Source organism: Phasianus colchicus, chromosome 3 (assembly GCF_987193195.1).
Source record: "Phasianus colchicus chromosome 3, bPhaCol1.hap1.1, whole genome shotgun sequence".
Taxonomy (NCBI): domain Eukaryota; kingdom Metazoa; phylum Chordata; class Aves; order Galliformes; family Phasianidae; genus Phasianus; species Phasianus colchicus.
Window position 1 is genome coordinate 66,837,294 of NC_143438.1, and position 14,055 is coordinate 66,851,348.

The window sequence follows — 14,055 nt, forward strand, 5'->3', positions numbered from 1 at the left end:
AGCAGGTACAACACCTAAAACATTCAGCTCTTCAGTTTAGTTCCGAAGAGAAATCATCTCATCTCTACACCAGGGCAATCTCTAGCCCAAGGTGAGCCTAGTCCATGGATCCATGGATCCCCAAAAGGGAACCATCCCTGCTGATTGCTGGAAAGGATTTCAATTCCTGTCTAACCCTCAAGCTATCTAAAACTATTTGTTAAGACTGAAAGAGAGCTCCAGCCACAAAGAGGATATAGGTGCCCCATGAAACACTACAATTAAATGAAAAATAAACTACGTATTCTTGTTCTTAAGTAACTGCAACCTCAGTAGAACCATCTTCTGACTGATATCCCAGGTGGAAAGACAGATCAAGAGAACCATTTCATATTGATAATTACACTACAAATTATGTGGATTATTATTCGAAACATTCAGTGTTACACATTAGTTTTAATCCAGATGCAGCTTAAGCAACACAGATATGTATTCTTCATGAAGAATATACACGTACCTTTGTAACAGAGTGATACACTCCTTCAAAACTACTGCTTTTGTGTCTTGGTTTTTAACCTCTCTCTTAAAATACAAGCAGCTATGACAGCCCTTTCTATCACCTACTAAAATACTTTGTATCATCTTTCTTCTCTTTCTGACCAATGATACTTCATTTCCGAAAACAGTAACAAAAATTTAAGTACCTGAAATTCCTGAACATCTGTCTTGCAAAACAAATATGAAACTACTAGGGCTGCTCTGAAAGTAATGCCCAACACTGTCGGCCCAACACTGCAGAGGTGGATGTTGGTGGTATGGCAGCAGAAGTTGAACCTTCCCACCAGTATTCCATCACATGCTGTTACTGTGCAATAGATGGCAGCAGAGGGGCACTCTGACACGATAGTGTCTGATGTGGAATGAGTATGAAGCAAAGAGCTGTCATTTAACTCCTTCACATGGAAAAAAATGGCATCCATTTACATTCATGATGCTTGCTGAATGGTTATGGAGACCAAACAGTAGCTGTGAGCACAGTGAGGTGGTGGGTGCTGCGTTTCAGCACTGATGCAGATTTTTATGAGTGCAGAACGCAGGTTCTTCTTCATCACTGGTGAAAATGCACAGCTAATGTACTGGAGTACTGAAATACTGCATTCAGGTATGGAACCCCCAGTACGAGAAGACAGGAAGCTGATGGAGAGGGTCCAGAGGAGGGCCACGAAGATGATCAGGGGACTGGAGCACCTCCCCTATGAAGACAGGCTGAAGGAACTGGGCTTGTTCAGCCTGGAGAAAAGAAGGCTGCGGGGTGACCTCATTGCAGCCTTTCAGAACCAAAAGGGAGCCTACAAACAGGAGGGGAATCAACTCTCTGAAAGAGTAGATAACAGCAGGATAAGAGGAAATGGTTTTAAGTTGAGGGAGGGAAGGTTTAGGTTGGATGTCAGGGGAAGGTTCTTTACAGAGAGAGTGGTGAGGTGCTGGAACAGGCTGCCCAGAGAGGTTGTGGATGCCCCGTCCCTGGAGGTGTTCAAGGCCAGATTGGTTGGGGCCCTGGGCAGCCTGGTCTGGTATTAAATGGGGAGGTTGGTGGGCCTGCATGTGGCAGGGGGGCTGGAGCTTCATGATCCTGCAGGTCCCTTCCAACCCTGGCCATTCTGTGATTCTATAATGGTGGTGACTGTGTTGAAAAAGAGTGTTATGTAGCTGAGAATTTCCTCTATCACATAGCGTTATCATGCTCTTAGTATCTATTGTAGTTTAAATGGAAGTAAAGAGGAGGCATTACTTTCAGAGCTACCTGCAGATATACATTTTTGAAGGAATAATTTCTGATCCATTCAGGAAATCAGCTGGTTATTTAGTGATACCAACCCACTGAAAAGTCACTATTTTGTAGATCTCTGTTACTTTTTTTTTTTTTGCAGAGTTGGAAAATCACTATGAAATTCACACTGCGGTCGGCAGACCAAGCTACATATTTTTCACACCACAGCTGCAAGTTCTTAGTCATGCACATTATTAAATACGATAGCCTCTAAGGCTGCAAAGTGAGCATTATGATCACTGAAGTGAAATTATAACACCTCCACAACAAGGATCACAGAATGGCCTGGGTTGAAAAGGACCACAATGATCATCTAGTTTCAGCCCCCTGCTGCAGGGTCACCAACCACCAGACCAGGCTGCACATAGCAACATCCAGCCTGGCCCTGAATGCCTCCAGGGATGGGGCATCCACAGCCTCCTTGGGCAACCTGTTCCAGTGTGTCACCACTCTCCATACACCCAGGATACAGCTGGTTCTCTTTAATACCCACGTAACGTGTAAGAATTTAACTACAAAGAGAAGACCCGACGCACGTCCTAAGCTGCTGCACGAGAGCTGCGGTTCTGAGGAGAAAACACCACAATAAAGACTGAACACTGAGAGGTGAAATTTCAGAAAGGCAGGGCAGCCTCTGAGCAAAGCCCGTCCCTTCAAGGCGAGCGTGAAAAAAAGAAGAAAAAAAAAAGAACAAACGGCAAAACCAGGCCACGTTCCCCTCACAGTCGGCGCCGCGGCAGCCCCACAGCTCCGCGCAGCGCGGCCCCCCCCTGCCGGCCGCACCGCCACCCGCGCGAAGTCGTAACCGACGCATGGAAATCTCAAGCAGCCCGGAAAGAGCCAACAGATAACGCTGCAAGTCAAGCGTAGAAAAATCCGGGCTCGCAGCCCAGCCCTTCGTTTTCCATCCTCAGTTTGGCGTTTGCGTTGTGCTGCCTTGACGTTTCTGTAGATAATGACGGACACCGCGTGGCGGTGCTGCACTCACCGCCCCTGAGGGCGTTTAAGAAACGCACGGAGGGGCGCGGTCGGTGGGGACGGGTTAACGGTGGGTTAACGGTTGCACCGGATGATCTCTGAGCTCTTCCCAACCTCAGTGACTCTGCGGCTCGGCAGCGTAACCCCCGTTCTGGGAAAACGCCGGCAGGGAAGCAGAGAGCCGCACGGCTGCGGAGCAAACGGGGAGCGCCGGGCCTCCACAGCGCGCCGCGAGGGAAGGGGAGCGGGCGGGCACAGCCATCGCGAGCCCCGCCCCGCCGCGCCCTCACCTGTCGGGGTTCCGTCGCCGCGGTGCCGCCAGCGCCGCCCGGCTGCTTCCGCGGCTGCTGCCGGAGCGACGCGGCGGCCGACGGCTCGTTAGGCGGGAGACCGCCGCACCGCCTCGCCGCCGTCAGCAGCCGCCATCGGGCGCCCGTCCGCGCGGCGGCACGGCCCCAGCCCGGCGCCGCCATGTCGTCCCGCGTGGTGGGCGGGCGCGAACTCTGACCCCGCCGGGCGCACGCGCGCGGGACCCGACTGAGGCGGACCGGCCGCCATCTTAGCAGGGAGGGGGAGACGGGACTGCGCGGCCCGGCCGGCCGCGGCGCTCGCGCCCGCCGAGGACAGTCCGGGGCGGTGCGCGCGGCCCCTGGGGCTGTTCCGCAGCGCGCACCGCGGCACTGGCCGAGGAGGGATCCAGCGGCCCCTGCCGGACGGCGCTTCGACACAGCCTGAGAACGGCACACTGCGCAGACACTGCATGACTCACATATTGGTTTTATTGAATTTCGGACGTGTAATGAGCATATATACACTGCAACTGACGTGCTAATAAAGGCGCGGGGAACCTTTTTTCTTCTAGATCTGCAGCAGTCGAAGGAGCACAGATCGCACAGCACTGTTTTAAAGCTTGTTTCCAGTTCTAAGCGTGGTGATAAAAACTTCTGCCAAGAATTACGATCTTACCCACATCTGGTGTCAGAAACAGAAAACAGAATCTGAAGAGAACAACGGCATAAAGCAGCAGGCAGGAGAGCAGCCCTGGGAGGAGCTGTGCTGCAGCACAGCTGGGCACTGCTGGTAGCTGCTAACAAGGGCAGGATGCTACAGGTCCTTCAGAGCTACAGAAAAAAACATTTTATCAATGGCCAGGCTACAGGGAAAACAACATCAGCACTTGAAAACAATTTGACGCCTAACAGAAGAACAACTTTCACGCCCAGGCTTATCCTCACATTTTTGTTGGTGTAAATGTGAGACCACTCTGTGAATTAAGATAATTCACAACTGATCAAAAGTTCAGAACAGTATGTCTTCCCCCGTTATTTCGTACAAAATGCAATGTTGACAGTATTATCATAACTGAACTAAATCAGCACTAATAGGCATCTTGCTTCTAATAGTCAGAGCCTTTCTAGTTAAATAACTCACGGACAAATCTTAAGCCTGCTGAAGGCCCTTCTTTAAGCTGGGAGTGCCTCTCCTAAATCTGGTGTCCCATGCAGGCAACTCTTAACTGAAATAATGACAAGGGAGTGAAGTAGCAAGGTTCAGTTTGGCAGCAGCGTAGATCAAAATGGTTAAGTTGAACAGTAGTTACAGATTCAGAAAGAATTATGTATCCACATGTATGTACAGTATAATTAACTTCTCCAAAGAGTTTTTCATTGCTATATTTTTAAGGTTGCCTTCAAATAAGGGATAAGTCCTTTAAATGCTTGAAAGGCATAAAAATTCCCCTCCCCACACAAAACCCCAAACAACCAGCATATTTTAGTTTCAAAAATAATCTGAACCCACAACAAGCCTGTTATCAGTTAATCTGGTAAAACAACTACGTGCTAAATAAAAGCACATCTGGTGGAAAGAGCACAAAGAATGTTACAAGTGTGCTTGGTTCTTGCTTGCAGCAACTGGCAGTGGGTAGCAGGATAGAGGCAGGAATCTCAGTGGGTCTCCTCCTGTGTCTCTTCTGCAATCGTTTCTGTGGCACTGGCATTGGCAGCTGAGTTCAGAACTTCTCCAAAGTCTCCGCTGGCAGGTTTGCTTCCTCCAACTTTAGACTAAACCATAAAAAAGACCCTCAATGTAAAACTGCAATTATTTGGCATGCCAGTTAGCTGCACCTTTGCACAAAGCAGCTTAATAACCCTCTTCAGCTCAGCTTTTCCAGAACTGAGCTACATCCAAATAATCTTCAGATTATTTAGACATGATCTCAAGAATCATAAGCATGTTTCAAGACAGAAAAAGCATGAAGCAGCCCTAATTCCAAGGAATCCAGGCATGCAGCCTTTCAGGCCGTTTATGTTTTAAAAGATTCAGAGATGAAACTAGTTGCTGTATGCTCTGTAAGAATCTCAGATGGTTTTCAGTTGAGGCTGAGAGCACATCTTGAGTTCCACAGTGAAACCTGGCAGCTACGATACTTTCACAAGACAACACGCTTACCTTTTCATTTCTCTCTGCAGTATATATTGTGTGCTATTGTGCGAGAACTAGCAACGCTCAGCTTGCTAGACCGTCATCAGATCCGCATGCTATTGTTTGCATGTTTCTCATCTAACCCCAAATCTGAATCTAATTACATGTACTAATTATTTTTAAAAGCTGAGATTGCTTTTTTGTTTCTTTGTTTAATTTGAAGAAGCTACTAATAGTTATTTCCGGCATTTAAAGTTTTTCTAAGTCAATTTATTTTTACAAACGCTGTCTGCAAATTTAATGTACAAACATCTTGCACATTTTATGTCAGAAACAAGACAAGCATCCCAAGCTGTACTATGTATTTTCAATATATAATACTAGCTATGTTATACTAACTGTTTGAGGAGGTTAGATACATGTTAAACAATCTAGTCAAGGCATTTTCCTGGTTTGTTTTCTTTTCCTCAAATGATTAGGCAGAGAAACTATTTCCACTGTACTTAAAAAGACATCACCTAAGCACCTTTGACAATTTACCAGTAACCTTAAATTTTGAACAAAAAAGTTATCCAGAGCTCACAAAGGTCTTTTCTCCACATTCACAGCTCCACAATCACCAAGTAATGCTTACCTTTAAGGTTTCAACTTTTTCCTCAAAAGATTTGAAAGTAGAAGAATTTCTAGGGGACAAAAAAGAACCACAGAATTAAAACATATCTAGTCAACGTGTAAGTATCAGAAAACAAGCAAACAGTGGCTTTTTCCAATGTCAAGATGTATTTTGTTTGGGGCTTTTTCCTTGTTTTTAAGGAAAGTCCAAAATAGTTTATATCTACTTACACTACAAAACTAAAATTCAACAACACTCAAGCTGCGCTCCTTCATATCTTTTGCAATTAACAATTGCCAGTCTCAACACTAGGTTCTTTTATCACAACATGGAAGGGAGAGCAAGCAATTTTTCAGATTTAGCTTATTTTTCCTAGTGAATTTCAGCAGGTTTCTGGCTTATGGGTTAGAAAACTTTGCCATCCTGAATAAAGATTGGCTGTCAGATTTTGTTTTGCTTGTTACAGGAAAATAATTTAACAGGTGTGTGTTTAATTAACAGAACAGTTCACAACAGCATTTTCTGCTAATATAAGTTTATGGGAGACTCCCACTTGCCTTTTAATTGCTAGAGACAGCTTGATTCTAAATGCACAAGAAGAGCAGGACAGCTTATGATGTTCAATATAGGGGTTCAGTGTATTGTTATTTCTAGGATCAAAAGAGTGCCTTAATACTCCAATTAGCTGTCAGTGCTGCTTGCAAATTTGTACAATAGCTTGCACAGCTTTCTGCCTCACGCAGAGTGGAAAATGCTTGCCTTCACTGGACCGAGACTAAAGACTGGCAGCAGACAAAGTTAAAAATGAAAAAAGCTTTCAAAAGAAGCTTCCCTTTAGCCCCTTTGCTTGGTGGCTGTATATGCCAGCCATGCCTGGCTGTACTCTTTCATTTGGGAAAGTATGCACATATATATATATAAAAAAATAGATTCTCTCAGGAGATGAAGGAACAGTGTGAAGCAAAAAGAGGGAAGCACTAAAGTGAGCCAGAGACTTTTTGTGAAACCACATTATTTTCTACTCACTTTCACAGACAGTTCTAAACAACTGTCTTTTAAACTTGAAAAATATTACATGTCTAACACGAAGGTAAAAGTTGTTATAGCTCTCCAAACAGCACGAAAGCACACTTAGTCACATTCCAGGTGTGTAATACCATCACTGTTAAGCAGAAATAAAAACTTCATCCTACACATTAGTATACAAAATCCAGTTTTTTTTTTTTATCTGTTAGTTAAATTCCATTTTGATTCCATGCTTGACAATAAATATACCCAACAGCTGGTTTATGCATACATTACCTCATAATAGGCATGCTAATTGAATGTTGTATGGAGCGTATACTAAATTGCCAGCATTAAGAAAAAAAGAAAGCAAGAAGTTAGTTGAAATGACAGAGGAAAAATTGGTTTAGAAAGATGACTTTCTGGACACCACCTTTGGTAAACAGTCAGGCATATAAAAACTGTTTGGTTTTACTTTTTTAAATTGCTTAGCCATGCGTGCACACACACACACAAGTACAAAAGAGCAAAAGCTGCAACAATTCTTTCCTTTCTAAAAATATTCAAGTGCCATGCTTGTTAGTAAGTATGTGGTTTTTGTTTTTTGTTTTGTTTTTAGCTGCAGCCTGTCTATCTGTTAAGTCTTCCAAGCAATGAGACATGCTGCATTTACAGTTCTGATGATATTAAACAGAAAGCAAACACTCGAGAGTTATCAGTCAAGTCCTCCTACTCCAAGGATTAGTCTGACAGTCAGAGAGTTCCCACGTCAACGCAACATAGAAGTTTCATACTCATCAATATAAAATCAACTATCAGGAGTTCCATCCATCTGTATTCAAGATCAGGTTCTGGGTGGGGGCAAGGGGAAAGTCCTAGTTCCACTGCTGTTCTGAAATTCATGAAGATTTCTGTAACCTGCCTGCATTGTAACTGTTTGTCTACTGACAACATGTACCTATTCCTATAAAATGACTGGAGTTATATTAAGAAGCTCCCAGATAACTTCTAAGACCAACAGTTTCATGCGCTGAAAAATCAGTATTTACTCTTCATACAAATTAGCCTTGCACATTAAAAGTTTGTCAAATACCACAACAGCAAGTTAGAAAAACCTGTTTTTCGTAACAAGTCAGGATGTTGAATCTTGGCTGGGCTTTATGGCATCTTTTAAGGGAATCTGTTTCAAGCAATTGCCAGGGTGTGATGCAGCAACAAAAATCCTCGTGATGCATCTTGAGAAGTCAAATTAGTATCCCAGTACAACGGGAAGTACATTCACAGGTACCAAAGGGCTCCATGTTCATTGCACAGGAAGGTATCAGAGACTCAGTGAAAGAACAGTGATAGAAAGAAAAACACATGCAAACAAATTGACTTAAGGCTGGGACCCCTTAAGGCAGATGCTGTGGGTGCAGAGTACTGGGGATCAGATTCACAGAAGCCGGATGCTGTCCCGCCACATCAGCAATGTGCAGCCATGTTTCATCCCTTTACCCTAAAGCCCTTTTCTGCTGTTTTTCATCTTCACTGATGTTTTGGCTTCAGCCAAGTTTTTTTTAGAGCACACAAAGATGACAATCTTCACAATCTGCACTCTTTGCTCTTTGACACAGATTACCAGACATTCTGGTTTTGCTGCTCTTGCCAAGTTTCAGCATAGAACTAGGTTGATATTACCTAAATCTTCATGCAGTCACACTGAGCCACTTTTACTTAGCCTGCAAGAAGTGCCTTGCTAATTCAGAAGTTAAAGACTAAAGAGGGTGAAAATTACCTTTGTTTCTCCACATTTACAATCTGCTTGCACAGAAAAGCAGCAAACTATCGTATATTGTGTATCTTTTAACTGCTGCCTAGAGAACTTTAGTTCAGTCCCACAGAGATGATTTAATGGAAGAACTATTCACATCCCGAAAAGTTAACTTGTTATTTAATATATTTCACAAAACATCCTGAATATATGTAAAGTGTCACCACAATAAATGTTTTTGGCACAGAATGATTTGATTTGCAAGAGAACTGGATTAGATAAGTGAAGTTTATCTTTAACATCAAATCACTTATTCAACAAGCGCAAAGAAGCAAGATAAAATATTGAAAAGCTTTACAAAGACAAGTCATTTTTTCTTTTCATAAGTGACAGAATGCCACAAAGCTCTCAACTAGTCCAAGAAGCAGGGTGGTTTGAAGACTAGAAGCCCTTTTTTACAACACCCATCATCAAGTCCTTATAGAAACAAAAAAGGTGTAGTAAGTTACTCTCTAATTTTCCATATATTTCATACTGCATTTAAAAATTTCTCTTATTTTAGAAATGATTATTTCTACAGTCACTGCATTGTTTCACATTTTGAAAACACACAGGAAGATGTGTCACTGTCCCTCTCTAGAAAACAAAAGCACTGGTTATTTCCTTTGTTAATAGTTAGGTTTCCAATTAATATGCTGATAAATTATGACATTTAGAAGTCCATGATCATATACTGTTCCCAAAACAAGCAAAGGAAATTATTCTAAGACCTGCAAACAGTGTAAAGATGAGTATTTCTGCTCCACAGTATGGATGCAGCAGTCGTGACTGCTCAGGAAGTTTGCTAGGACCTGCAATCTTGGTAGTACTGCTATTTTGCCTATAATGCTCATGCTGCCTTTACAAGGATGTCCAGTTAATCAAGATACTCATATCAAGAAGAATAAAGCTATTAAGAAAAACTTAAGAAGGTACAGAGTTTTCAATTCAACTAAAAGCAGAAGACAGATAACGAAAGCAATAGTGACCTGAATTCACACTACCAGCCCTCTATTTCCATATTTTTCAAGTTCACCACAGCTCCATTAGCTAGCCCCCTTACTTCCTTTTATAACTCTTTCCAAAGTCAACGTGTAAGAACGAGTTGCTGCGTGGAATACGTAGAAGTAGTCCAGCATGGAAGGAATCACACTATTACAGCTGAGCAGTCACTAAGCTAACACAGCGCAAGAAACAAAGTCACAAGGAAAGAAAATGATTTAAGAAAATGCACCTGAATGTTCAGTACTTATTCAAGTATCAGGCCTATCACTTCTCAGTTCCAGGACAAGACTTTGACATCTAAAAGCTTCTAAAGTTCAGAGTTGTACTATCTTTGTAGTAGGCACTGCTTCAGTAGTCACGTTACTATGGGACCTGAATTCACTGTTCGAATCCCAGTTGAATTTGGTCCTTATGAAAGCAAAACACCATAAGTGTTTTTAATCTCTTGTTTAAGTGCAACTAAGACCTAGAACAGCACTATTTTTATTTATTTAAAATCCACCTGCTTCTGAATTTATATTCACATTTTGAATTTCCACTGCTGTGATTTCTCCCAAGAAATGCAAGAAAAGTGTTACTTCTTCGGTCCCATCACACTCCCTCCCAGTGGCACAGTTTCTAACAGTAGCTATGTTGGCATTGAGTACTCCAACTTGAGCAGGTGGTTGCATATTGAGGTATTAAATTCTTCAGGCCAGAAGAGAGCTCTGAGTCTGCGCTTGTCCTCATCAAATGAGTAGACCAATACAAGCTTGGGAACACCACAGCCTTAAGGAAGAAAGCTGAACCCTGACAAGTGAGCAGCTAAGCCCTTCATCTGAGAGACAGAAACCTCCCAGTCTCCCTCTGTCTTACTGATGACAAAGATGAGATTTAAGATGGGCTGCTATTCTTCTGCTTGAACAAACTCAACTCCCCAGGCACTGCAGACAGGGCCAGAACTCCTCACCAGTATTCTAGGAGCCAGATACTTACATCTCTTAATACTGTCTGTGGCCATTTAATGAGAGTCAAAAAGATGAAGTCAGACACAGAGGTGCACAAAGGATAGAATATAAGGTAAGAAGTTGCTACACAGCCAAGTTAGCTACTGAAAACTTCACACTAAGTATTTGCTTACAAATAAGCAGATAAAACACACTGCAGGCAAGGTAATTAAAATATCCTGTGTCTGGAGCTGATAAAGTAATCAGCTGAAAGATAAAGACTGTTTCATCAGACAAACTGTGACCAATGAATTCATCAACTATTTTAGACTTAGACTCCACTGATTTGAATAAAACCACAAAACTAAACAACTCTTTGATACACACCGAGAAGGGGAAATTTTCTACTGTCAGAGCACAAACACTGTACAGACAAAGGAGGAATTCTGCACGCCATTGACCTCAAGGACAAATTTCATCTCTAAAAAGAATAACAATTCAGACGCATTTTAACAGATTCTTCTTCTTCTTTTTTTTTTTTAGTAAGAAATAGAGACTAATTGATTATTACGTATCATCATTATTTCATGTTCTGGGCCAGTTACCAGGCGAACATGAAGAAATATCTCCCCTGACATCAGATGAATTGCAGTTTTACAATAACACTGGAGAAAAAAAGAAGTTACCTTTTACAGATAAAACTCATTAAAAGCTTTTAATGGAGACAGTCTGACTACATGCTTAGTTTCAGAAAAAATTCTCGTGTCCCACCTTACCTAAAGGAATGTGAAAATGCCTGTAGTCTGCACAATGCCAGAGTAAGCATTAAAGAGAGAAAGGAAGTTCTGATAAATCTGAAGCAAAATATTGAACTTCGTAGCTGCACCTCAAAGTTTCTCACTAAACTTCAAGAAGCAAGAAGGAGGTTAATGGCAGCACTTGAAAACCAATGGCTGATTTTATTACACTGCTGTCCACCAATGCAGCAATATTCTGTTAGATTGTGATTTTGTTATTTGCTCAGTAATTGAAAAATAAGTTTAATCCACTATTCACAGCAAATTAGAAATGGAGATGAGTAATTATGTGTTCCTGTAGTAGAAATTATATAATCAAAAAATTCTAAGTTAGGCATATGATTAGTTTGCATCCAGGAAGAATCCCCATGCACATAACACTACATTTAATGCTAAAAATTACCACCAAACTTACCTAATTTGCATGAAAGGGCTGTGTCATTTGACACAGTCAAAATATACTGTTGTATACCAATATTTAGGAACTAACAAGTACCAGTAGTCTATTAAAAGGTAATAAAATCAAGCCACTGCAGTAAGGTGGAAGAGCTTACAAAGAAGACACCTTAAAAGGAATCCACACACATCCAAGACAACACAAGACAAAAACAAAAAAACAAAAAAAGACAGATAAAAACATTTGTTGTTTAAATGTGGTATTCCACAAGCTGAGAAAAAACAGAGAACAGAAGTGATGATGTTGTTATGTGCACTGGGCACACAGAAACAGGCAATTGCTGCCATCAGCAATCTCATCAGAAAAATTAGAGCAGCAGCGTAGATAACAGCTTTTGTTGATTTTCTCACATATATGAAATACACACCACATAACTCTTCTGCATCAGCGAATATATTCATCGGCATATAAGCAGACTTTGCAGCAAATCAATCAGCATTCCTAAGACATGCTGAAGGTTCATGATAGATTAACTTTTTGAAGTGCTAGGTATGTTAACAGCACAACATTCAGCAGTCATCTGTTTAAATAAAGAAGTGCAACTGCTTGTTAAAAATTAAAGAAACATACTTGACATCTTCAAACTTCTTGGTTATGACTGAACCAACAGAGGAAAATGCAGCAGAAGCCTTCTGACCTGCCTGAGACAGGGTTTCTGATGTTTTCTTGTACCTGTGTTCAAAGAAAATTAAGTTTGTAATTTTAATATGGCATAAGGAACTTTCCAGTATACATTAAGTCTGTTTCAAATCCAGAAGTATCTTTCAACTTTTAGGTGGAGTAAACAAGCCACTTGAGAAGCTATTTTGAATTCCTGCAGTCCCTTCTGGCTATGGCATCTCTGCAACCTCAGATTTCCAATCAGGTTCACCAAGATACATCTACCACCCCACCCACATGATTTTCTGCTATTGTGTGGACTTCCAAAATGGAACACAAACACAAAGAACAGCAGATGTTACTTTTGGTGCCAAGTGTCTAAAATTTGTACTGAATGGTTTTGTAAAAAAAAATCTTCACCAGAAAAGATCTTGTAGTAAGATGTACTCTGGACTACAAGGTAAAGGTTTTGTTTCGCTGGAATATTGTGACATTGTACTCTTCCTACATGAGCTATGTTTACAACATTTTCTGAGGTCAGAAAAGAAGAATATTCTACTGGACTTGGGACACACAGATATCTCAGCAGTTGTATCTCAGTTCTGTTAGTCAAATATATTAAAACTGCCAATATGACAGGTGATAATTTTTCATGAGATGATACAGCTAGTAGGGTTAGCTATGGCCTCCTTGGAAGAAACCTATGACAATTTCTGCAGATTCACTTTAATACAACTTAACACTGTTTTATCTACACTCAGCTTGTTTCAGAAGAGTCGAGTATTTAGATGTATGAGTTGCATAGTTTTCACCTCAACAGCTGAGACAGACTATCATCAGGAAGCAGTACATACGCTGCAGTTGATGTAACATCTTGCCAGCTTTTGGTGATATTCTGCTTTAGTTCCTGTAATGAGTTAATTCCCAGCTTTCTCTTGATTTCTGCTAGATGCTTCTCTTTGGCAGCTAGCACTTGTGAGAGTGTCTGGATTTCCTCTTCCACCTATTGCAGCAGAGATAAGAGAATTGAGTTAATAAGTGATCTACATAGCCATTAAACTATGTATTTATGAAAACATTCACTAGACATCAGTTATGGAAGGGATAGTGTGTTTTTAGCACTGCCTCATCATTGTTTCTGACTACTAAAATGGAAATCCTGCAGTTTGTTGGTCAGAAAGCAGTCTACTTGCAGCTAGCTCTATCAGTTCAATGCACACAAGGAAGCAGGTAGCTCTGAAAGACTGTACAGTTAGAAATCAGTACCTTCTGACAGCATTGGCCTATGTGGAGCATGAAGATTAGTCAAACCTGGGACAGCTGCCAAGCCTATATGCTCCAGGAAGCTCAGACTGTCAGCTCCACACAAGTTTGTCTCCTTGCTTGACAAAACGTGGGGAGGAAGTGGGGGAGGAGGGAATGGTAACAGTGGCAGACTGAGCAATTAAAAAAAAAAAAAAAAAAAAGCAACCCATACACCACACCAAAACTTGTTTGGTAACTAGAAGAAACTGTTGTGTGTGTGCACTTTCTCATTTACATAAATTACAGAATCACAGAATCACAGAATCGTAGGGGTTGGCAGGGACCTCCAGAGATCATCGAGTCCAAAGCAGGTTCCTACCAAATTGCCAAATGAGTCTCTCAG

General features: G+C 41.7%; 2 protein-coding genes across 6 annotated transcripts in view; both read right to left on the reverse strand.

The window, feature by feature from the left end:
- Window positions 1–3,276, reverse strand: part of MRPS28 (mitochondrial ribosomal protein S28) — a 70,940-nt gene extending 67,664 nt beyond the window's left edge. Inside the window, exon 1 of the mRNA XM_031590895.2 lies at window positions 3,079–3,276. Coding sequence (XP_031446755.2) covers window positions 3,079–3,261 — 183 coding nt within the window. The 5' untranslated portion in view covers window positions 3,262–3,276. The remainder of the gene's footprint in view (window positions 1–3,078) is intronic.
- Window positions 3,277–3,910: 634 nt separating this feature from the next.
- TPD52 (tumor protein D52) overlaps window positions 3,911–14,055 on the reverse strand; it is a 39,168-nt gene continuing 29,023 nt past the window's right edge. For all 5 annotated transcript variants that reach the window (XM_090137745.1, XM_090137744.1, XM_031590925.2 and 2 more), the window contains exons 3-6: window positions 13,262–13,410; window positions 12,378–12,479; window positions 5,847–5,895; window positions 3,911–4,851 (exon numbers count right to left, since the gene is read on the reverse strand). In XM_090137745.1, the coding sequence (XP_089993871.1) occupies window positions 4,735–4,851; window positions 5,847–5,895; window positions 12,378–12,479; window positions 13,262–13,410 (417 nt within the window). In that variant the 3' untranslated portion in view covers window positions 3,911–4,734. The remainder of the gene's footprint in view (window positions 4,852–5,846; window positions 5,896–12,377; window positions 12,480–13,261; window positions 13,411–14,055) is intronic.